Here is a 25,298-nt window from a genome sequence, read left to right as displayed (position 1 = left end):
CCAGACTAATCGCAAAATTACACTACAAATCTTGTGAAATTACAGCACCTTCATGATTTTGTGCAAATTGTCGCGTAATCGATTAGATTCCATGCATTTCCTTCATATGCATGATTGTATTAATTTTAAGCGTCACTCTGAATAGATTGTTCTTTACGTGCAGAATCACTCAACACTCTGAATGGAAATTTCTTAACGTGCAGCTTCAGTCACCGCTCATGTTCGAAAGTAGTAAGTACTACATGTTCGAAAAGTTCTTTATTCATACCAAAAGTGTAGTAAACTCTGTGGATTTTGTTTTTGAGTAGATGCTACATGTAGTAAAGTCCAACGTTTTTTATTCATATCACCCAGTATAGATGTAAAAAATGTAAAGATTTTTTTTAGTTACACCTGATAGGTTCTTCCTAATTTTGCTAAACGGGATATTGCTACTACAAAAGGACCAAAAGCAACGAGTGCGAAAGAGAAGAACTGGTTTGCATCCTCTCAGATTGATATCAATACCAATTGTTTGTCAATTTTATGATCATTTTTGTTGCAAGTAAGTTTTTTTAGATTAACTCCCAGGCTAAACTGTTGGCTATCCTAGCAGACACATGGAGAAGTAAAAGGTATTCACACTTTAAAAAAATCAAAAAATCAGAGGCCATGGTGTATCGTTTACATTCATGTAGCCGATTTTTTTCACGTGCGTAATGTGCCACCATTTAATCGCTATATAATATTGGAATCCTCATACTGAGAAAAATCTACACGTCAAGGTCTTGTGTTTTGCTTACAGATTTGCGCAATGAGGAAAACCATATGGCTTGAGTGAAGTAGGTACATATATTAATTTCTTCATTGACTTCACGGTATAATCCCAAGTAACCACGAAGCTTTATATGAATACTTTATGTTTGCTCTATAGTATGCTATCAGATTTTGTTTTAAAGTGACGTAACCTTTAAGAGCTTTATAAAGCATAATTAAAGTGGGAAAGGGCCCCACAACAACCAAATTAATGCAATACTTGGTAAAGCAGTTTTAATGCACAAGCCCTACTAAAGCATTTATGTTTGTATATTTAGGGTTCATGATGTATATTAGCTTAAAATAATGTATGTTTAGGGCTTGCGTTAAAAATAAACAAAACAATGAATCCATTGACTACCTTTCAATGGGTTTCTTTACCAGCTTAATGATTTTTTGTTGGAATCAGGATTCGAACCCACAACTAGGATGATGGTGTGCTGGATGCCTGGCGCGTTGGTGTCCTGTGCTAAAGCTGCTGATGTAATAAGGTAGGATAAAAGTTCCTTATAAACGAAGCCATTGTGTGTGTTAACATTACTATTCGCCCAGTTATTACGATTAGAAAGAATTCTCTTCGGTGATTAATTTCCTTTCCTCACCAAATGAAACATCAATAGAAATAATTTGATCACCATTCTTTTTCGTAGAGGAAATAACAGAACTTAACCCACAAAACAAAGCCCTAGCGCATTAAACAGATTTCGGGGGAGAGAAATTGATCGACATTTCCTCTCGCTCCTTATGAATAAAAGAGTCTCTTAGATAAAATACAACAATTCTGAATGAATACATATATCCTTAGATCATTAAATAGGGGTTCGAGATGAAAGAAAGTCATTTAATTATTCTTCCATATTCCACAAAACGTAATGAGCGAGTGCGAACGTGCTCGATCGTCTTACTTATTCATTACAGATTCGAGTGCGTTTAATGAGGTTATGTTATCTTGTATGACAGCATAACTGTATATTCACTCTAAACGCTTAGCATAATGCTATATTAAAATAATGCTACAAAGCATTTACAATGTTATTCAAATGCATCATTGCTTGACAGTTATTGAATAAATGCATGATAACATTATTAATGCAAAAAATGTTGACTTTCGACCAAATTAATGCAATGGTATAATGCTTGTGGTTACTTGGGATAACATGTGTATCAACATTAAGTTTCAACTGAAAGAAGAAATTTGGTAGAAGAACTCTTGCTCCCCAAAATATGATATTTAGGCTCTTCTGATTGCAGCAAGCTAACTTGAATGTTTTTTTTTTTTTCATACAAGTGACTCAGCAACAAGTAGGGCGCCGCAAATATATAATTCTGGAAGCCCAGAATTAGCATATTCCTTTTTTTTTTTTTTCAAAAAAAGAAAAATCTGTTTGTAAAATCCTAGATTTCTTCTTAACCATACCTCATATTCCACGTTTTTATAGAAAAGGTAGAATCCTCTAATATCGGACAACTTTACTGATAAAAGAAAAATCGAATTCACAAATTTTCATCTAACACTTTCAGCTTCAAAATTTGCTTCTTCTCTTTGAAAGCATGACGATGACTGTCGTTCGATACGAGGTCCAACCGCAGTTCAGTTCGCTATGGGTTGATCACAAACAATTTAGAAGTTTTGAAAACAAAGCTCATCGATTTCATCATAACAAACTCATTGCGCAAATCGATGAATTGACCAACTTGAACATGATGATCATGACACAAGCTAACCATAAGCAAAACATACTGAATCTGCATTGGATGATGATCTATGCGTCCAATCTTATAGTGACGAACCATATAAAGTTTGTTTGAATATTACATAAAAGTTACGCTTTCAAGAAAAAAATTGTTGTCATAAGCATGAAACGAACTCACCAGTTGGTAATCCATCCTCGACTGAACACAAATATCTCTTCGTACTCACACAGTGCAAACAGCAAAACTTCTTGGCATCCCGAAAACAAACCGACCAAACACCTACCCAGCAAGACGCGCGAAAACAGGGGAAAAAAAAGTTCTCCGGCGACGAAAACACGCGCGAAACCGAGAGCAAACCTCTCCGACGACGCAAAAATTGAACCGTCCTCCTTGAGCTTCACGAAGCACTACCTGCCCGGCAAATCGCACGCAAATCGAGGGAAAAAACGAAATACCAAGCCGATTTGTTAGCTCGGGCTTTTTCGAGGCACTGCCCAGCAAATCGAGGAAAAAAAAAGACGAAACACTAAACCGACTCGTTGGCTTGGGATCTTTCAAGGCACTCCACAATTCTCTTGTTTGATTATAGTCGATTAAATTAAGGTGCAAGTAAAAATGAAGCAAATGTCAAAAATGAAAAAAAGCAGTTTTCGCCCTTGAAATCAACAAAACCGAAAAAATAAAAACACACAGCCTTTTTATTTTGCAAATAAAACAGCTGTGTGTTTTTATTTTTTTCGATTTTCAGATTCTAACGGCTAAAACTGCTTTTTCACTTTTGACATTTGCTCCATTTTTACTTGGGCCTTAATTTTCAACTTTTTAGCAAATGAAGTCATCGAATCCGTTATCAAAGCCAAATTTTACCCAAGGAATGTAATTTAGTTGGAAGTCATAATACGAATACGTATCCAATAGGAATACGTATCCTATTCACAGACAATCGATGGACTTCGTCAAAATCGTTTCCCTAAAAGCCATGGCCATCATAATTGGCCCTTTGATTTTACGTATAAAAGTGCATTACATGCAGACACTTCAAGGTAATCAATTTTTTCTATGGCCAACTGTATCAGGTCTAGTCCATTCCAAATTCTTACCTACAGTCAAGGTTCCGAACACTCATTCTGGAAGTTGTCTTTGGATAAAGATTTGAAAGAATAATAAGTTCAACAATGTGTGGCACAATTATTTTTGAACTTCTTCAAATTCTGGTAAAATAAAACGTTCCGTCTTCCAATCATATTTTCTTCAAAAATTATTTATCCTATATATACAATAGCACATATACTAACCACGTTGTAAAGCGTAGGTCATAATTATCATGTAGATGGATTCGGTATTGACTTCAGATGAAAAGTATGCTTGCATAAAAAAAAAACTTAAGATCCATTGCACATTAAATTTTCTTCGGGTTTATATCTGTTGAACCGAACGATTTTTCGACCAACCATTACTAAATAACTTTCGACGAAATATTCTAATCATTCGACCAAATGTCTTCTGGACCAAATGTCATTCGACAAAACGTCAGAAGACCAATCCAAGTAATCAAATACAGTCAAACCTCCATGAGTCGATGTTCCCTTACTCGATATCTACTCATAGAACCACACTAAAAATAAGAAAACATGGTTACTATAATGGTCCCCTCAAACAGCTTTTCAAAGCATTTCTGTTCTGTTCCATTACTCGATATTCCCATGAGTCGATGGTCCCTTCAGATATCGACTCATGGAGGTTTGACTGTAGTACTTTAATTCACCCTGCGTGCTAATATACAGCTTACATGCCCTATATAGCCGTATAATAACCCATAAGCCCAAAAAGGCAAATTAGCGGACTAGTGTTCACTTGGGGAAAAAAATAATTACAGAAAAAAGTTTACCTAAGCAGAAATGAACTCAAAGGGTAAATCCCACTAGCAATAGGGCAGAGTCCGCACAATTTATGATAAGATTAAACGCAATGCAGGGTAATGTTTTATAAAGGATGCTTCGAAATGTTTTATAAATTTAAACCGATACCGATAATTGAACTAAATCGTTTACTACTTGAAGTATTCAATTTGGGATACAAACAAATCCAATAGACGTGAATTGAAACATTTGTACTCTATTGCAAATACACTCTCAATATATTCTCAAATATGGATAATCAAGAAGGAACAACATTGGAAATGCTGAGCAAATATTAAGATATTTCAGAACAATCAGATGATGTACACTATCCAGTCATAAGAAAAAAACAGTTTACCATCTCGTAAGTATCTTTCATCACTAGAGTAGACAATCAACACCTCACATCAGTGAATATCCGGAGACACTCATCTCACGCAAACAGTGCATTTCATTGAAGAAACAACAACATCGAAATGATTTTATATCAAGCAAACACCCTCAACCATCAACCAAACAACAAAAAACATCAAGCTTCGATAACCGGACAGCCCGATGATGCTCTCTCAATGCCCATTTCAACGCCCGCAACGCACTCATCATCACACAAGGCGACTCTCTTGTCTCCCTGATATTGCCACAAAATTCACACATATGAACGCTCGCGGGATTCTCCCGAACGTGCCACGCGGCTCAGTTTATTACCCGCGTCACCACCATTCTACCGGCGCGCCGTTTTGCAGTGCGGCGCCGGACACGTTTTTGCTTTTCGTTCCGAACCGGGCAAAATTTAAGCGCAGATGATGATGTTGGTACACCTTATACACGGTGTGCCTGTTGCACCCACCACTCGGACGGAAGATATAGTATCCTAGCATTCTCTCCGGGGAAAAAAAAAAATCAACAGGAATACATCGAGATATGGATATATCGAGATAAGGAGCATATCGAGATGTGGAGAGAGAAATCATAAGCAGAATTAAGGGACCGAAGAAATCATCGACATAGGGAGTGATATCGAGATGTAGAAGATCGAGATGTGGAGAGACGACTGTATTATGAACCATTGGAATATGATCTTGAATACACAAATCACTGTATCTTGTGATTCCTTTACCGAAATGCCTTGAGATTTACAGGAAAGATGCTTACATATCACAGAAGAAGACTGAAAGTGGTAGTCGAAATATGCGTATCTGTCAAAAAGATAACCAATTAGTGCGGAACACTCAAAACTACTTTTAAAATTCTCTTTATTGAGTTTCGGCTCAGAAGGTTCGAGCATGTAAAAGAGATTAACCTGGCTCAAAATCTTCAAATCAGTATTACTTTGATGAAACATTTTTAAAATCACGGAGAGGATGCTTGGATACCATATTTTTCGAATGTTTGGTGAATTGATGGTATTTTATTCACTGATAACGATTTCAAACACACCGTGTATAGAATTGGGTGAGAGAACACAACTTAGGTAGTGGCAGAGAGCTGGAAGCAGCGAGCCCCACATAGGTAGTTGATTACATCGATCGTCGCCGCGTAAAGTCATTATCATGTTCACTTTCGTTCGGACAAGCAGTGGTCGTCACTTGTGGACAATCCGCCGTTGTCAGTATAATTAGTAGTTCTCTAGTGGATCGTGTTGGTATCATCAAAGGAAAAGCGTAGTTCAATCCGGTCACTACTGATAGGGAGCAGAGACCCTTTTTCCGTTGATTACAAATATATATCAATGATAGTTGAAGATCCCGACTCAGAAGACGTGTAATTAGCGGAGAGTGAAGAACACCGGCTGAGCAGCTTTCTCCTAGCAGTACTTAGGTTGGTGATCTATTGGAGTGTAAGTTACAACTACGGTGAACTTTCGTCACAACAGACAATCAACGTGACAGAATAAGTGGAAGTCCCATCGCACCTAATTGGAATTGAAAATTGTTCGGGTTGAGTGAAATGCAATTTCGAGTCGGTGGTAACGCGCTCGAAATAGGTTCTGGACGTGAACAAAGTCGAAAAGTTGACGTTAGTGTATCAAAGTGCAAATAGAAATAACGCCGTAAATAGCGTGTCACCGAAAAACTGGCGTATAACAGGGTTGAGTTTTCGTTTTCAGTGCTATATGGAGATAGACGTACCCTGTCTTAACGTATCATGTGTTTTCAAGGTAGACCACGAAAACGTATCAGACGAGAGATCGCGATCGTGAGGCGAGAGAATTAGCAGCAAAACCAACACTGAGTGACTTGGTGATCGGTGGTTTTGTAGGATTATTGCATCTTTGTTAAATTTTAGTTTTTGAATATGTGTGCATTTTTTATGCAAATGAGGATATGTCGAATTCAAAGAGTGCTGAATTAGGCTGAAAAGAAACAAACGCAAATTTTCGACCCAGCACTTGATTTCGGCCTACTTTGTATGAAAATCTGAAAATTGGCACAGAATTCTTGTAGTTCGAAAATTAGTGCTTTTGCTTTCTCCTAGTTGATTATATTACATGTTTGTTGCTTGTGTAATAAATTGTTGATCATTATAAGATTGATAGTGTTAGATTTAATAAAAATGCGCATTTGTATCTATCTTCATCACATCTTGTATGCATGATAAAAAATAAGCACGGTGATATCCATAATTTTGCACTACTGTTTACTCTTGACAATATAAAAAAACAGCTCTCGAATTCAACGTTGCGTGTTTTGTTTTGATTGGATAAAAAAAGACATAATAAACGTTGCCGCCAGATCCAGACTTGAAACTTCAATCGGTGTGCAAGTCTTGTGTCTTACCTGGATGAAAACTTGCTTCTTTTGAAGGAGTTGAATTAATCTTAATGACTTTCTACAACGAGCTGTCAATTAATCCTTTCATAAAAGTGGAATGATATTAAAAATCTTCCACTTTTTACTCCAGAGTATAGTGCTAAAGACAGTAGAGCTAATCCAAAGTTAGAACACTTCAAACCATGGTGATTGGTGTTTTGAATTGAATCGAGAGACCAATCCAATCAATCGGACGCGCTGATTTTTTTACCTTGTGGCTACCACGCAGTAGCGAAAGCTCGGTTTTTCAAGAATCTAAGATGCTTGCTAGACTAACCACACGAGACTCTAGTGTACACAGCTCGATTGCATCAGCAGAGTACAGATTCCACTCAATAACTGGACTATGACAGTAGATCAGTTAGCAAACGTCGCTCATCAGCTGAACTGAGTGTTATCGCCAAAGGAAATTCCGATGCTTTGTTTTGGTGGCCGATTTCTATACGAGGTCAAGTACGTTTTTAATTCGCTTTATTATTATTATGGCCCTACGAATTGTAACCGGAATTTAAGAAGGTTTCAAAAATTCAACGGAAATCAGGCAGATTATTCAAAAGACTTTTTTTGAGTAATTACTATAGTTAGCGCCATTTCAGCCTTGCACCACTTGTCGTAAAGTCAAAATTTGCTTGTACGAACTTTTCCTACATATTCCAAATCAAGTTCAAACATATTCAGCACTGATAAAAGATCTTAAGGAACATCTTCGTTGATTCCAGAAAAGGAAAGCAATGATGGGTAATCTAGAGATTTCAGAATGTACTTCCTAATTTTAAGAAATCGTCATAAATCCGACATTACTCTGTTAGATCATGTATTGGTATTTCGGATTCCTCATTAATGCTCTTAGAATACTAAGCTTAGAAAAAGAACCACAGGATTTGTAAGAAATTGTATCATACAGATTTGTATCATTCCCAACCATTTTGCCAACAGGCTTTTTCGAAAAGATACCGCTATTTATACGTTTCTGGCCATTCGTCCCAAGTGGGACAGAGTATGCTTCTCAGCTCAGTGTTCTTATGAGCACTTTCTCAGCTATTTTCTAAGAGCTTTCTTTGCCAATTGACCATTTATGCATTCGCACACATTCCTTTGACAAGCACGAATCTACTTTATGCTCTAGGTAGTCAAGATAATCTCCGTTATGTAAAGATTACCGACCAGCAGGATTCGAACCCCTTAGCATGGTCTTGCTTATCTGGCCCTTTTAATTCCTAGATACATTCATTAAGCAATATGTAAAAATTCGTTGAGGACATTTTTTTTAGGTGAAATTGAAAAACTTGAAAAGAAATATGGAATATTTTTGCAAAGAGATCATGAAATTAATTCTTCTGAATTTAGGAGTTCCAAGAAAGAAAATGAGCTAATTGTTCTGTACAATACATGTATTAAGTACCGTAAAACTGGGTAACTTTGATAGATTTTTGAAATCTGAAAAACCCTTTTCTCCCATAAACCCTTACGTAATTCATGGACGGCCCCTGAACTGTTTATCAAAGAAAATGGTTGCAACAAGAGAAGAGAATGTCTTTGTTGCTATGTATTAGTTGAGAATTGATTCACTGGTCTAGGGTCATAGAAACAGTGAATGTTGTAAAGAAATGCAATAAAATACCTTTGTAACTAGACTACATATTTTCGCATTCGAACCCTCTGAGCAGAATCTCAATCAAGATATTTGAAAAATTAGATTTATGTGTTGCACCTTTTAATTTCGGTTTAATTGCTTGTCTTTTGATAGATACGCGTATTTCGACTACCAAATGGACGGGGTTCTGCTAAACCGCACCAAGTACCAAAACCATTATTTTGAGATATTCAACATTGAAGTCCACTCACATGCGATCATGAATGACACTTTTCAAAAATATTTCGCTAATAAATGACTAACAAGATCCAATAAGTAAGTCAAGATAGAACAAAAATTGAAGAAAATGGTTTGCAGTTCGGTTTGGCTGAACGTGTTTTATGATTTCCAGCAATACAAGAGAAAAAAAGAGAAGACAAATGGTTCGTATCATCGCCATGCATGTTGAAAAGCATGTTACATTTTTTATGTACTATAATTGGGAAGGATTTTTTATTTCCCATAGAACTGGCCCACAATGTAATGTTGGGGACCTATGTGAACAATGAATTGGTACACGGTATCCAAAAAGTATTCTATTTCTCTAGGTGGATTATCTATTTTAACAGAGATTATGTTAAATCAAGGTCCCTTCGCGCTCAAAGATTCCAAAGAGATAATAATGATGTAGTTAAAAAATGTAAAGATCGAAGAAAACCAAGATTTTTTTCTGCCAGAGCGCACCAAGTAACTTGCTTTTAGCACACTTTGGCTAAACAAGTTCATGATTCTTTATAAAGTGGATACCAGGAGTGACACGAAATTTATCATTCTCGCTTTGCATGTAACTGCTTGTGCTCTACAGGGTGTCCGCAAATTATCCGTACAAACTTTGAAGACATTGCTCTATACAATCAAGCATAATAAATTCAATATTCCTGCATGGTTTTAAACATTGGCTTATTATATTCTTAAGAAGCAGGTTTGACACATTTCCGAATTCAAATAATTGCAAAGCCAACCCAAATGTATTGAGGTGTCTTAAAGGGAGATGTTTTCCGAGCTTTATGACGGAAGAGAAATGTCCATAGAATTCACTGGATTTGAACCGTACAATTTTCTATTTGCAGTCTAACTTGATGCCACTAACCTGTAGATTACGTCAAAAAATAATAGGACATTTGGATTCATCTTTTTTAGGTTTTAGGGATAACACATTTCCAGTATGACTAGCGGCCCTCAGTAAAAACGTCTCTGAAAAATTTAAATTTGCCTTTCACTGTAACAAGCAATCATTTCGAAATTTTTTAAAGTTGTATGTTGTGTTAACATATAGATGTATTATAAAAAGAACATGGACATTTGAGTGGTTCAAAAAATCGGTTTTTGCTCCACACCGCTCATTCGATTCTAGATCAAATTCTGAGTGTCCTCCCAAAGTTTGAGCCCGTTTGGATGAAAACTGAGACTGCACAAGCCCTTTAAAGTTTATATGGAAATTACTATGGGAAACGCAAGCAATTCATTCAATCGGTCATAGTGTTTGCCCATGTGCTCTTGGGGATTAGAACTACGTTGATACTGTGAGATATAAAAAGCAGCTACAACTTTGCTGAAGACCGTTTTTAAATCGGACGTCCCAGTAATTAGTTATTGATTTTCGAATGAGTTGTAAAACTTTGGCTATAATTATTGGGCTGTTCTGCAGGCATCACTTGATATATGCAGTAAAACATAGTAGCCATGATTTGTGCGTGCTATCTTTCGCGCCAGATGCAGCAATGTTGCCTGTTCAGAAGTTAAATGAGCACTGCTGAAGAACTTGTGACTGGATATAAAACAATAACTAATTACTGAGGCGTCCGATTTGAAAACGGTCTTCGGCAAAGTTGTAGCTGATGAATGTATCTCACAGTATCGACGTGGCTCTTATCTCCAAGAGCACATGGGCAAACACTATGACTGATTGAATGAATTGCTTGCGTTTCCCATAGTAATTCCCATATAAACTTTAAAGGGCTTGTGCAGTCTCAGTTTTCATCCAAATGAGCTCAAACTTTGGGAGGACACTCAGAATCCAATCTAGAATCGAATGAACGGTGTGGAGCAAAAACGATTTTTTGAACCACTCTAATGGACATTGATTGTTCATTGTTATCATTGCGAGATCATCTTTCCAATATTTTGCTGTTCGGATAATTTGCGGACACCCTGTATTGTTAAAAAATAGTCACATACGCTAAAAGTTGATTAATTTTTATGGCTGTTGTTTATGGACAACGTAAAAATATATTAATCGGGATTCGAACTCGTGCCCTTCGATTGGTGATTTGACCGAGAGGTAGATTTCCTAAGAATCCTAAGGAATAGTCGCGTAGTAATCTTTCAAGTACAAACAATAAAAGGCTTGGTTTAGAATATGGCTCATAATATAAATGTTCCTGGCTTCCTTAGATTCAAGTTATAGAGGGCTCCCGGATATTTGATGACACGATTCCCTGATAAAAATTGTTGTTCTAACAGGTTTAAAAGAACGCTACATACATTGATATGACTTGATGCTACAGGGGGCCCTACACATTACCATTTTAGTTTTCCTTCAAACCTGATTTTCCCTTCTTGTATACATTTTAGTTTGTTAAAAACTGAATTTCTAGTGCTATGAGAAGTATCCACCATGATTTCGGGCCCCCTATGAACTCGGGACCCGGTGCGAACCGCACCCACCGCACTCCCCTAACTACGCTACTGGTTGAGGATAGAGGATCAATCCAAGGTCAATTTTTTTTTTCAAATATGTTTCAAACCGACGAACAATTCTGTATCTTGTGAATGCAACGCGTAATCCTTGAAAAAATATGTGTATCTTATGTAAAATTGACTAAGAAAGCTGCACGAATTGTTATCATGTCCATCACACCAAAATTCCCCATTTTATCAAGTTTTCCATAGGATTATCATATTAGGGTGCCGGTACCAATGGTTGTAATGTACCAGTAGATTGGACTATGGAATAAAACGTACATTTTGGATAAAAACCGACAAGTGCCTTTTTTGGCGGATGATCTAATCTCTAGTTTAGTCGATTTGCCAATTTTCAGCTTTTTATTTTATCAAAAAGTCATATAAATAATTAAGTTTATGCAAAAAAAATTGCTCCCTTGCACCAGTAGTTGCCGTCGTGTTCCAGTAGTGGATCAACGGTTGGAAGCAGTTTTTAAAATGAATGTATAAAAATGAAGAAAAGCCCCAGAGATGATCTTTATGCATCATTTGAAAGATATTAGTTGCTGTTCCGGGGGAAAAATGTTGAACCTATGTAAAAAATTACCATTTTGTTAAAAATACCTTGTATCATTCCCGAACGTCTACTACTGGAGCACTAGCGCAACTACTGGAACACGTGTACCAATAGTGGCTCAAGAGATTTTATGTTAAAAAAATTAGTTTTATGACTCTTTTTATATTTTTCCCATATAGTAGAGGTTGAAATCTATCTGTTGATGCCAAAAGATCTCTGTTAAGGCTTTTCGTTATTTTGTTATGATGATGTTTTTTATAGCTTAGGTAGTCTACTAATGGCACCAGCACCCTATACGCAGTGTATTATACGCAGTGAAGCCGTTTACAGTGATACCTTCATGAGTCGATGTTCCATGACTCGATATCGACTCATGGAACCATACTGGAAACAACATTTCATGGTTACTATGATGGTCCCTTGAAACAGGTTTCCAAAAGATTGCTGTTCCATGACTCGATATTTCCATGAGTCGATGGTCCCTTCAATATCGACTCATGGAGGTTTACTGTATTAGTTATTTTTTTTTAAATGACATAACGTTTTCTAAGCAATATTAGTCTAGAGAAGGGAGTGCATGCTTTGAAACTGACCGCACCGATCATTATTATGCTCATTTTATCCGAACTAACGAATTTATAAGGTTTTTGATGGGATTTCTCATACAGGGAAACTGTGTATTCTAAGCGACAACAGTTTGAGTAAGTGAGTGAAGGAGTGGAAAAATCTCTGAAAGAGTCAATGCTTAAGGATTACAAACAATTAGTGTTGCTTCACAGTGTTGAATGATTTTAAATTAAACTACAATCCCTTCAAAATTTACACAGCTAAAAAATATTGTATTTTAAACTTTATACCTCAATGCTCATATTTGAACTGTCAGTCCTATATTTATAACTATATTACACTCTCAAACATTTTCAATTGAAATTTAATTTAAAATTCATTTGAATTAACAGGACCGTGTAAAAACATACATAATCCTTACTTTTTCAAGTCATTGAAAATTTTTTCTGTGTAGGGGGAGATCCCCCAGTGCCGGACAGCACCCAATACCGGACAAAGTCGAAACATTGAGAAATCATGGTCCAATCAAGATGGTGTATTTGTAGAAAAGAAAGCTATTAAGTAGACTATTGTTTGCGAAGAATAACACATCTTTGTAATATGCATGTCTTTTTAAAAAAGTAGAAAAGTTTGAAAATCTTTAAAAAATTGACGTATTTTCTTAATTTTGAGCCTATTTAGTAGGGTGCCGATGCCATTAGTGGACAATCTAAGCTATAAAAAATCATAACAAAATAACGAAAAGCCTTAACCCTCTAATACCCAACCCCGCCTTTAGACGGGGTACACTTTGGAATTTTGTGTATTTTTTCGTAGCTCGGAAATCAAAATGATTTTATTTTTGGCTTATACCTTGACTCATAACACGCATATAAGAAAAGTTTTTTATGACTTTTGAAACTTTTTTGTATTTTTAGAAATTGTTTGAAAAATTGCATTCTTATATAACCTATAAATGCCTGGGTTTCATTTAACGTGTAATATAAAAAATCGTACGTTTTATATTTTTCTGCGATTAACCTATCACAAAGAAGAGCCTGGTGGTATTAAAATCATTTCAAACCTGTTTTTCCGTTAGTTACACGGAAAGCAAAATACGCTCCGAAAAAAAATTAAAAATTTAATATTTTTAAAAATACCGTAACAATTTAAATTTTTATTATTGCCAAAAATCAACAACTAGAAAAGGCTTCAAGAAAAAATGAAAAATGCTAGGGATGTTCAAAAATAAAATTATAAAAATCAAAAACCAAAATTTAAATATTTGCGAATAAAAATGAATAAATGCCCAAAACATGTTTAGAACGATTTTAGATAACGAAAAATAATACTTAAATCGAAAATAAAAATTTGGGTATAAGAGGGTTAACAGAGATCTGTTGGCGTCAACAGAAAGATTTCAACCTCTATTATATGGGAAAAATATAAAAAGAGTCATAAAACTATTTTTTTAACATAAAATCGCTTGTGCCACTATTGGTACACGTATTCCAGTAGTTGCGCTAGTGCTCCAGTAGTAGACGTTCGAGAATGATACAAGGAATTTTAAACAAAATGGTAATTTTTTACATAGGTTTAACATTTTTCCCTCGGAACAGCAATTAATATCTTTCGAATGAAGCATAAAGATCATCTCTATGGGTTTTCTTCATTTTTATACATCCATTTTAAAAACTGCTACTATCCGTTGATCCACTACTGGAACACGACGGCTACTACTGGTGCAAGGGAGCATTTTTTTTTGCATAAACTTAATTATTTATATGACTTTTTGATAAAATAAAAAGCTGAAATTTGGCAAATCGACTGAACTAGAGACGATCCATCCACCAAAACTAGCACATGTCATTTTTATCGAAAAATGTACGTTTTATTCCATAGTCCAATCTACTGGTACATTACAACCATTGGTACCGGCACCCTTATTATTTGGAATACGAAAAAATACTTTGGATCACGCATGATCGAAAATAATCCTAATTTGATAGTATGAATGTATTTTGTACCATAATTGAACTTAATATGGACAAATTACAATTTTCGTTGAGCACCTCCTGTCCCTCAGTTTCGGACAGCTTGATTTGTTATATGATATCTTTGTAATTATTGCGTCAGTGCACTATGGTCCAGGAATCCGTTTTACGCGGAAAGATGCATTCTGAGCTTTAGAATGAAACATTAGACAAAAACGGTCTTCTACAAAGTTGTTTGTATTAGTTGAGCCCTTTGTTTGGTTTTATTGAAAATTAGGGTGGACCACATTTTCATAGAAATGATTAAACTAACTTTCTTATTTGTAGAAATTATATTATACATGCTTCAGCAAAGTTGTAGACCATTCAATTTCAAGCAACTTTGCCGAAAAAAGTTTTTTTGTATCTCTTAAATTGACCGATTTAGAGCTTTTTTCCTATGGTGACATAGGGTGGTCCGAACAAAACTGGCTTTCTGGCTCTATAGTATTCAATTCAAGTTTCTCATCAAAGTAGTCTATGAAACACTTTTAGAGATTTAAAAAATGCGTAATTTGGTGAGTGAAGAAACTCGCTAGCTCCTTCCGTTTAGGAGTTATTGTTGTTTTTCTTCCAAAAACATGCATACTTTGATTGTGAATTTCTCTGATTGGGGCAAACATAAAAATATCTTTTGACGGCGTTCAAAAGACAAAATAAAATTGTATATTATATCAAAAAATTACAGATGTGTTATTTTTGTAACTCTAATAAAACGTCTTGAAAGTCAAACATTTTTTATCACAAAAACTTTAATAACTTTTGAACTAAAATAGATATTAACAATCTTTTTGCATGAAAATTTGCGTTTTGTTAAGTTCCAAAAGTCGTTCATAGACGACTTTGACGAGAAAATAATATTAAAAAAACTAGAGTTCAAAAACTTATTTTTGTTGGACCACCCTGCGATGAATAGGAAAAAATGCTCTAGATTGGTCAAATTTTAAGCTACAGAAAAACTTTTTTTGGCAAAGTTGATCAAAATTTCAAGTTCTACCGCTTTGCCTAAGAGCATATACCAGTATTTTTGCAAATAAACAAGTTGATTATATGATATGTGTGATATTGTGGACCATCCTAGTTTCAAATGACACAGTATGAAAGCTTACATTTTTAGAAACAATTTTGTAGAAGATCATTTTTGTCTAAAATTTCATTTTCATGCTCAAAATGCAAAATAATAAAGAAATACATACCATGAAAATCTTCAAAATAGTTTTAGAGCCCTATCTTTTTTATTTCAGATTTCTCGTCAAAGCGGTCTATGAACGACTTTTAGAACTTAACAAAACGCAAATTTTCATGCAAAAATATTGATGATATCTATTTTAGTTCAAAAGTTATTAAATTTTTTCTGCTTAAAAACCTTTGTTTTTCAAGGCATTTTATTAGAGTTACAAAAATAACACATCTGTAATTTTTTGATATAATATACATTTTTTTTTGTCTTTTGAATGCAGTCAAAAGATATTTTTTATGTTTGCCCCAATCAGAGATATTCACAATCAAAGTAGGCATGTTTTTGAGAGAAAAACAACAATAACTCCTAAACGGAAGGAGATAGCGAGTTTCTTCACTCACCAAATTACGCATTTTTTAAAGCTCTAAAAGTGTCTCATAGACTACTTTGATGAGAAATTTGAATTGAAAACTCTAGAGCCAGAAAACCAGTTTTGTTCGGACCACCCTATGTCACTGCAGGAAAAAAGCTCTAAATCGGTCAATTTAAGAGATACAAAAAAACTTTTTTCGGCAAAGTTGCTTGAAATTGAATGGTCTATAACTTTGCTGAAGCATGTATAATATAATTTCTACAAATAAGAAAGTTAGTTACACAATTTCTATGAAAATGTGGTCCACCCTAGTTTTCAATAACACCAAACAAAGGGCTTAACTAATACAAACAACTTTGTAGAAGACCGTTTTTGTCAAATGTTTCATTCTAAAGCTCAAAATGCATCTTTCCGCGTAAAACTGATTCCTGGACCACTGTGCAGTGTCTTAATATACTTTCATTTTTCATGGGTTCCGTCGATCATGGTATCAAACATGAAATAAAATTAAGAAGAATGAACATTCAGAACAACATCGTAAAATGTGCTATTTTTTATTATATATGGAAGAGGTTTTTGATAGGCATCTTGTAAGCTAAGAAAAACTCAAATTAGTCTTGTAAATGTTGTAAATGCATTGAATTAGTAATTATAAACTATTCCTATAGTGTACACATTCAATGATGTTCAAATTTGCAGAATTCGAGGCATTTCCAGATGGTGTCCGGTATTGGGTGCCACTTTTCAAGATCGATCAATTTGGTACTAAAATACATCATCAAAATGCATTGTCAAAATTCATATTTATAATTTCAATTTTATTTTTGTACACTATAAAAATGATAATATTTATCATAAATGGGTTACACGAGCCCATAAAATCAATATTTTTCGAATTATGAATTTAGGGCTTAAGTCGGTACTGGGGATCTCCTCCTATGCATTCTATATGAAACTTCTAAGAACCATGATCATTGGGTCGGATACATCCCTGAAACCAGAATGGAGCCTTAGGCAATTCATATAAATTAACTGATCTGATTACCTTACTATCGTTGTCTGAATGCATATTGCCATGTCATACCTGAAATGAGATAAATAAAATTAATATTAGTGTGTTCCATTTCTTTTTAGATCGACCCAAAAATCAAACATAATGGTCAGTCCCAGCCAAAATATCCTGTACGTGGCAAGCGTACTCCTAGTTCTGTTAGCCACATTCAGCGAAGCCAAAGTTTTCAAAAAATGTGACCTGGCCAAGGAACTGGGCAAGAACGGAATTTCCCGCACATTCCACGGCAACTGGATATGTCTGGCCAACGCCGAAAGCGGTTTGGATACCACCAAGGTGACGCAGATGCCGAACCTGACTGCCAGTTACGGAATCTTCCAAATCAACAGCAAACAGTGGTGCCGATCGGGACGGAAAGGTGGCGTGTGCAATATGAAGTGTGAAGGTAAGACTTGAGTGAACTTTTCATCCATTCAAAGAATATTGATATGTTTGAATATCTCTCGCAGATTTTCTGGATGACAACATCACCAACGACATCGAGTGCGTCAAAATCATCCAGAGTCGGTTAGGATTCAACGGCTGGCCTGTTTGGGTGAAAAAGTGCAAGGGCAAGGAACTGCCCAACATTTCCAACTGTTACATTTAGACAAAAAAGTTAAGCTCAATGGCACAGGTGCCAACCGATTGTGATACGTCAAGGTTTTCCAAATAATGCATTTCACTCTTAAGCGTACCTTGAATCAGGCAAATAAACCTACCTACAAGACTACTTAAACAACCTTGCAACCAACATCAGCTGTTCGTTTAAATTGCGATGGAAAGAAACGGTTCCTCGCTTGTGCAGAACGCCTCGAACCACTCGAACAAGTCTCTCCTTTTGCGGCTAAAACGCCGCCATCTCAAATTGGAACCCCCAGCACCAACAACGGTTGCCTCAATGAGTCGGACATTGCACTAAGTCGATCCTTTTACTTTTGTTTACTCGCTTTTCAAAATGCAATTCTCGAGCCCAAGATGGAGATGGACATGTTTACCGACGACGGTGGCGGCCAGCGATCGGGTCAGGTTGCTGCCATTTAGAGAAATGCTATCGCTACCGTGAGAGTTGGTATCATATGGTCTCCTTGTTGAGGTGGTGGGTGCAACATTCAGCTAAAGACTGATTTATGTTGAGAATGAGACGATTTTTAGTTTAAGATATCTGACTTCTGACCAGAATTATACTTTTGTATGATGGGTATTTTCATTAAAAAAAAAAAGTTGGAACCCTCTATATGTCGACCGTCTCAATTTCTATTTATAAAATGTTGGAACCAACATTTTTGTAATCTTCTAATATATGTGAGGTTTTCAAAGATTTTTAGGGTCAATTGTTTGATCTGTTGTACTAAAAGCACCGGAGCAAGACTTTGAAAAAATAAAAATGAAGCATCTGTCAGGTCGTTGAGGACAAAATACGCGTATTTGTCAAAGGACACAAACTCTACTGGAATTAAATGGTAAAGTAATAAATTCGATTTTCATTTACGCACCAATTGATATTTATCGCGATGACCTATATAATTTATAATATGCTGTTTAATTTATGCAACAATTAGGATAGAGGGCTTGTTGTGATTGTTGGTCACAATATATTCACAAAACCTAACCTTGCCAGTGGTTCAATCAATGAAATGTTGTTGATTCTAGCGACCATTCAATTATATTTTCCTCATTTTATACACATTGTAAATTTTCTTCTCTGCTGCTACACAAGCAAATCGTAAACCATCGGAGAAGGAAAATGTTTTGGAACTGTATACACAGTATGCCTCAGAATTTAGTCGCCAGTGATAAACTGATGTATTTGGTCGATTCTTATAACTCTAATTTTGTACAAAGTTCTAAAACAGTAGAAGTAAAGGCAAAAGTGAAAAGTCACTGCCCGTTGATGTCAATGGACATATGGTGCCATAAGCAAAAAGACAAATTGTTCAAAAAGAACGATGATGTATGAATAGCAGAATTGTGAACATGTATCGAAAATACTCAGCAAGAGGCTTATATCAAAAGAGAATTTTACCTGAGTTTGTTGAGGAGAAAAGATCAGAAAACTACGTGGAAACTGATAAATGGAGCATTGTGAAGAAAATCAAAACGAGGGAATACATATGAAATTTAGTAAGATGGCCACACAATAAATAATGCAGAAGATATTTGTGGCATTTTCAACTCTATGCCCAGGAAAGTCAAGTAAATTTCCATTACGAAAAGATCCTGGACGGACCGGGATTCGAACCCAGTCACCTTCAGCATGGCTTTGCTTTGTAGCCGAGAACTCTAACCACTCGGCTAAGGAAGGAGTTGTACTCTAAAACGTATCGTAAAAACGATTTTAAGAGAAAATACTTCATAACATCTGTTGAGGCAGCGCAAATTGAAGGGCCCAAACGCTGTAAGTGATATTTTGGTCAGTTTTCAGTTAAGTATACAAAAATATTGTACGGAAAATAACACAACTTGCAGGAGATTGGCCTGTTTTTTGGCTCTCAACTGTTTGTATGAAATCTAAAATTTCTGGAAAACTGTAAAGTCGATTTTTTCAAATCTAGGTTTTAGTCACCCCTTTGCTTCTAACCCTTTAACTATTTAAAACTAAACTAAAACATATGCTAGGAAAATCTCTAAGCGAATCTCTAAGTAGAATTTTCTGTAGAGTTATTTTTAGGAATACTTGTTAGATGCTTGGAGAAGTTCTGGAGTTCTTCCTGGAAGAAATGCTGGTGGAGTCAATCTTAGGGAATTCTTGAAGAAACTGTAAGAAATCCTTTTATTCCTTTTCAATAACTGGACTGAAATTTGTGAATAAACTTCTGAAGTCGCTAGCCTCCCCCTGATTGAAATCCTGGCTACGCCCATGGATGTTACTGACAAGAACAACTACAGTTTCCTAAGCCTTGTTACTGATTCTCTCTAATTGATCCAAGTCCAAGTAGAAAACTTCATGTTGAGATGCTCAACGTTTCCTCTGTACGATCTCGTATGGCCATTTTTTAGTCTTCCGGAAGATTCGGAACTTTCGTAAAAAATGGACATATGCTGACAATTGACCCACAGAGCTGCGCTTTGCAATTTGCATGCGTGGTTTCAAAATCGTATACACTTCATTGCCGCCGTCTAGTCTTAAAGGTCTTCTTTGTGCGGTTCCGGAATATCCGAAACATCCGCAAAAGTGGACATATTCTGAACATTAATTCAGAGAGCTAATTTCTTTTCAATCGACTTGTAATGATAAGTTTCAAATTAGTATACCAACGTTGCCTCGGTATGACCTCGAATGGCCATTTCTTGTACTTCTAAACTGACAGCATGGTTTGCCCAATCACTTTTGCTTTTGTTTCTATCTTCCATCACATGAATAGTTCAATTATATTATTGTTGAATCAGCATTCTGCACATTATTACCTTGAAGCATTATGAGCTGTACTGCAAAAAAAAAACCGCAGCTCACCAACAAGCGATGTTGGGCTAGATGTAAGTTGATGGGCTCTCACTCACAAGGTAGTGGTTCCATATTTATTTACATTTTGTCGCATTTCTGCAATGTCGATAAAGATGATTCGTATCGATTTTGACAACATAGCATCAACAATAATACCATTGTTATGATTGTATACTAAAATTGGGTCGATCATATCTATGCATGATTCAACTATTTTGTGTAGTTAAACCAATCATAACTAATAGTTAAGCCAGCCATAACTATTGTTGAATCAATTTTAATGTATGATTGACTGAAATTCAATATAAAATATGATTGATCTAACAGCAATTATGATTGTCTGGACAATTCTGTTTTTCTCCGTGTGGTTCCAAGAACGTTCATGGTAACGCGACGGTACTTCACGGTGTATTTATGACAGTTCACGTTTCCAGAATTCTTTTTTGAGCGTGACGTGGCGTCTATGAAGAAAGTGTAGGTTCCCTGTATCTTCTTAAGTAGACGCTGGACTAACATTCCTTCCCTTTCCCAAGCGATTGTAAGGACGTGGCCAGGTGAACAATGTGATGCTTGTTTTTTATTTATATAATGTAGAAAAATACGTTAGGGGCCTTCCTTAGCCTAGTGGTTAGAGTCCGCGGCTACAAAGCAAAACCATGCTGAAGGTATCTGGGTTTGATTCCCGGTCGGTCCTGGATCTTTTCGTAATGAAAATTTCCTTGACTTCCCTGGGCATAGAGTATCATCGTACCTGCCACACGATATACAAATGCGACTTTGGCAAAGAAAACTCGCAGTTAATAACTGTGGAAGTGCTCATAAGAACACTAAGCTGAGAAGCAGGCTCTGTCCCATTGAGGACGTCAATGCCAAGAAGAAGAAGAAGAAGAAGAAGGAGAAGAAGAAGAAGAAGAAAAAGAAGAAGACGTTCATCCATAACGTTTTTTTTGCGACAGTGCAAATAAATTTCTCAAACCCGAATTGTTAGTCGGTTATGCTATGCTATGCTAACTTTGTATGTAGTTCTTTTGTAGTATTTCTGATTTAGAGACATTGTCCTGGGTGTGATAAAATAAATCTTTTCCGAAGCGCCAAGCATTGCTGCTATTTTTCAAATCAGTCATAAAAATCAACAAATTAAAAAAAAAACTCTAATTAACTGGAATTTTCATATTTATATTTATGGAAAATTCTGCATAGAAACAGGTGGTCAACGTATAGCTCAACGGTACAAAAGCTGGCTATCCAAATTTTCGCTTCTACTCTAAATATATCGAAAGAGAAACAACGACAATCAACCATAGTCCATTTACGCTGGAAACCGCAAACACCTCTTCCTTCTCTTGACAAATTTGTGAGACGTGTCGAATAATCGACAGCATCCGTAAGCAAACACGACCGGGGCGTTAGGTTACGGTTTTGCTTTTTATGACCATTTTTAGGAAATAAAAATCAACGAAACTGTAACCTGAAACTGACACCGAGCACGCTTCGACATAGTGCAACGTGAGTGGACTTACACAACGAATTTAACCAGAATACCTGTTGTTTCCCTTTCTAACGAAATCATCGTACACACATCTCTTGCTCAAGACGTAAACTGTCACGGTTTTGTGGTTTCCTTAACGTTACTCGAGAATGTTTTATTTTAAGGTAATTGGAAATGCGATGTCTTGTTTCGATATGACGCAATCCTGGAGAGACCTGAAAACCATACTCGTCTATCAGTGCTATTTTTTCTATTTTTTTGGAAACGAATCGCCCTGATAGCTGCACAAACATGAATCTTCCGGTATTCTTTCCGCTATGTGTTCAACTGTCAAACAATGTTAGCTGTGTTCAATGACTTTGATCGAACTTGCTCGGGGTTGGTTGTACTAGCTCGTATTTTTTGTCAACAAATAACTGTCAAAGCTACTTCGAGCAACTCCAAGCTGCTTTCTCAATGAACGCTCTTTTTACTCTTTTTACAAATTTACCGGAATTCCACGTGAAAAAAAATTCGCGCACTTAACAATCCGTATCGCTTCGGAATTTTGCTTTTTTTTCTCAATGTTTACGTTTTAAACGTCAAAAACACGAGCTACTGCGAGCTGGTTGAACTAGCTCGGACTCTAGCTTCCAACCTGTTTCGAGCGACTCGGAGTTGGTTGGACTCGGCTCAATGAACACAAACCCGAGCGACTCGAAGTAGGTTGGAGTGGCTCAATGAACACCAAAAGCTGACTCGCAAGTGGTTGCAACCAAGTTCGAGCAGCTCGTTGAACACAGCTGTTATCTTCGCACAACGATACTTAAAGTTGCGTCGACGTGTGGAACTGTTTCATTCTACACAGAATGCTGGATGTCGAACCGCGCGAGCAAACATCCGGACGAGCTAATTACTGAATAACGACCTGTTTACCTAGTTTTGCTATGGCTTTTGTAATGCAGCTCGTATATGTTGCTGGAGACCTGACGTGTGTCAAGCTTTGGACTGATTTAATTGCTGCTATACGCCACATAGCAATCAATTAAGTTCCAGCTGTTGGGTTTACGAGTTGGAAACGCGATCGAATTAGCATGTGAATTGGATTCCCGCGATGGTTAGGGTATCTACGCGGGGTAGCACTTGTTTCGGGATGACATTACAATTAATTCATGAAAGGACTAGCTGCTCCCTCCTATTTTCGTAGTTGATGATCATGTTATCTTTTAGTTTTATTGAACTTAGAATTGTTGAATTACGTTTTCAATTTTGAACCATTTTACCAAATATTATTCAGATTTCAGCTCTTCTTTGAAACTATGTATTTCGTTTGAGCAGAGTTGATCATATTTTTTTTCTGTTGATCTGGTGCAAAGTTAAACAACACATTACAATGCTATCCTAATTTTCTTTTTAACTCTAGAGCAGTATTAAGCTGTGCTATATTCGGGCTTCGAGAAGGCTTGTCAAGTGGCCCGCATACTGTATTCCCTTTATTGACTAAGTTTTTGCTCGTTTGTCCCTGCTACAATGTTTTTGCAAATTTGTTCATCAGAACCATGAAATTTTCATATTTATCAGCTAGCGCATCAATCAGGATTCAAAATTGAGGATGATTTTATTATTATAAACTTTTTTTAAATTTCACTTTGAAGAAGACTTCACATTTTTCCTATGCTATGCTTTATAGATCATTCAAAGGATTAGTTTTCCTTTTTTTATTCATTCGAGATACTCTCTCGAAGCACTCAATTAAGCGAAATCCGAATTTGAGCTCCATCGATGAACCACTGCTATAGGCCAGGAGAAGTGGATGAACTTGTCATTCATTTTTCTGTCAAATCTCATACAAAATCTACTTTTTCTTTGACAGAAATTCACTCTAGGTGAACCACTTCCCCTGGCCTTCAATCCACTCGCACATCAGCAGATCTCAACTGTCCAAACAATCAAGTTCATTGTTCGGGGTGTGTTCATCCAACTCGTGTGCTCATTGTTGTGTCGGATTTCAAATTGCCGCAAGCATCCAGTAGAAGCTGCTCCGAAAATTACAGTGATTATTATCCGCAAAATGGCAACTCCAATGGCCAACGGAGCCCCTTTGGAGGACTACTGCCGGTGCTGCCTGACGGATGCAACGGATCTGCTTTTCGACGTGTTTTCCATTTTGGAAGAATCCAAAGGCCCGATCTGCGAACTGATAGCCACGATTTGCGGAATTATCGTAAGTGCCGCAAGTGAGTTAGGTTTTGAACGTGGTGGCGTGATGGTTGTTTTAGATTTCAGAAAAGGATGGAGAATCGAAGAACATTTGTGGCGACTGTTTGCGTGATCTGGTCACCACGTACCGCTTCCGGGAACGCTGCCTCCGAGTCAACCGGATTCTGAAGGTGAAATCATTTGGGGGCGTTTGGGTGGTACCTTCGGTAGTGAAACGTGATCCGGAATGGGACACAGGAATGTTGGCTAAGGCGACACAGTATGTGCTTCCGAAGAGCGACAAGGAATCTCAGACGGAGAAAGTGGCCGTCAAAGATGATAAGCAGCAGATGAAGACTTTCGGTTGCTACGAGTGTCGGAGCAAGTTCACTGGTAAATCTCAGCTGATGAACCACATTCGAATTCATAAGTGTCCGTTCCAATGCAACGTTTGCTTCAGAAGATTCAAATTGTCGGGAGATTTGATGCTGCACAGAAGCTCGCATCACGGTAGTGATGCTTATGGCAGAGTCACGCTGAAGCTGAACTAGCGCAGACATGAGTACTGATGGAATTCGTATGTTTAACAATATCTAGATTATAGACTTGATTTTAGTAACAGAATTAACACTACTCATTTTATAAATAAATGGCGATGGTAAACTTTCAACGATCTACAAAGATCATATCAATTTACACATAGACACATAGATGGAAGTCCGAGATCTGGTTTGACTTGTCCGACTGTCTGTCCGCAACTGTGTCAAATCGGATTCTCCGCGGAGCTTAATTCTCTATTATCTCATCTCCTTCCTAATCCACCATTCCGTCTATCGGTGTGTAGCGATTTGTGTCTATTTTGTTTTGCTTTGAGTCGGGAGTCGGGAGTTTTTGTCGTTTTCCATTCGAACATTTGAAGATATGTTTCCTA

At 36.6% G+C, this 25,298-nt stretch overlaps 3 protein-coding genes across 5 annotated transcripts in view; 2 read left to right on the top strand and 1 right to left on the bottom strand.

The window, feature by feature from the left end:
* Nucleotides 1-25,298, bottom strand: part of LOC5572885 — a 136,337-nt gene that overhangs the window by 42,149 nt on the left and 68,890 nt on the right. The window lies entirely within an intron of this gene.
* LOC5579458 (lysozyme c-1) lies at nucleotides 5,886-18,009 on the top strand. 3 transcript variants are annotated; one of them, XM_021840503.1, is made up of 3 exons: nucleotides 5,886-6,206; nucleotides 17,319-17,661; nucleotides 17,726-18,009. In XM_021840503.1, the coding sequence occupies exons 2-3, from the start codon at nucleotides 17,361-17,363 to the stop codon at nucleotides 17,863-17,865; spliced, it is 441 nt and encodes a 146-aa protein (XP_021696195.1). In that variant the 5' UTR covers nucleotides 5,886-6,206; nucleotides 17,319-17,360; the 3' UTR covers nucleotides 17,866-18,009. The 3 variants fall into 3 exon arrangements, with proteins under 3 accessions (XP_021696195.1, XP_021696194.1, XP_021696193.1); XM_021840502.1 differs by having other exon boundaries at nucleotides 5,887-6,206; nucleotides 17,339-17,661; XM_021840501.1 differs by having other exon boundaries at nucleotides 5,887-6,225; nucleotides 17,339-17,661.
* Nucleotides 24,123-25,063, top strand: LOC5572887 (zinc finger protein 425). The gene is made up of 2 exons (XM_001654182.2): nucleotides 24,123-24,392; nucleotides 24,448-25,063. The coding sequence occupies exons 1-2, from the start codon at nucleotides 24,240-24,242 to the stop codon at nucleotides 24,916-24,918; spliced, it is 624 nt and encodes a 207-aa protein (XP_001654232.2). The 5' UTR covers nucleotides 24,123-24,239; the 3' UTR covers nucleotides 24,919-25,063.

This window comes from Aedes aegypti, chromosome 2 (assembly GCF_002204515.2).
Source record: "Aedes aegypti strain LVP_AGWG chromosome 2, AaegL5.0 Primary Assembly, whole genome shotgun sequence".
In the NCBI taxonomy this organism is placed as follows: Eukaryota; Metazoa; Arthropoda; class Insecta; order Diptera; family Culicidae; genus Aedes; species Aedes aegypti.
The sequence above is the reverse complement of the archived record's forward strand: the minus strand, read 5'-3'. Positions and strand labels throughout refer to the sequence as shown.

Excerpts from the sequence above, each read along its gene's own strand:
- LOC5572887 (XM_001654182.2), top strand. The coding sequence starts at position 24,240 with ATGGCAACTCCAATGGCCAACGGAGCCCCTTTGGAGGACTACTGCCGG. Across the intron at positions 24,393-24,447 it reads CCACGATTTGCGGAATTATC|ATTTCAGAAAAGGATGGAGA; the intron begins GTAAGTGCCGCA and ends TGGTTGTTTTAG.
- LOC5579458 (XM_021840503.1), top strand. The coding sequence starts at position 17,361 with ATGGTCAGTCCCAGCCAAAATATCCTGTACGTGGCAAGCGTACTCCTA. Across the intron at positions 17,662-17,725 it reads GTGCAATATGAAGTGTGAAG|ATTTTCTGGATGACAACATC; the intron begins GTAAGACTTGAG and ends TATCTCTCGCAG.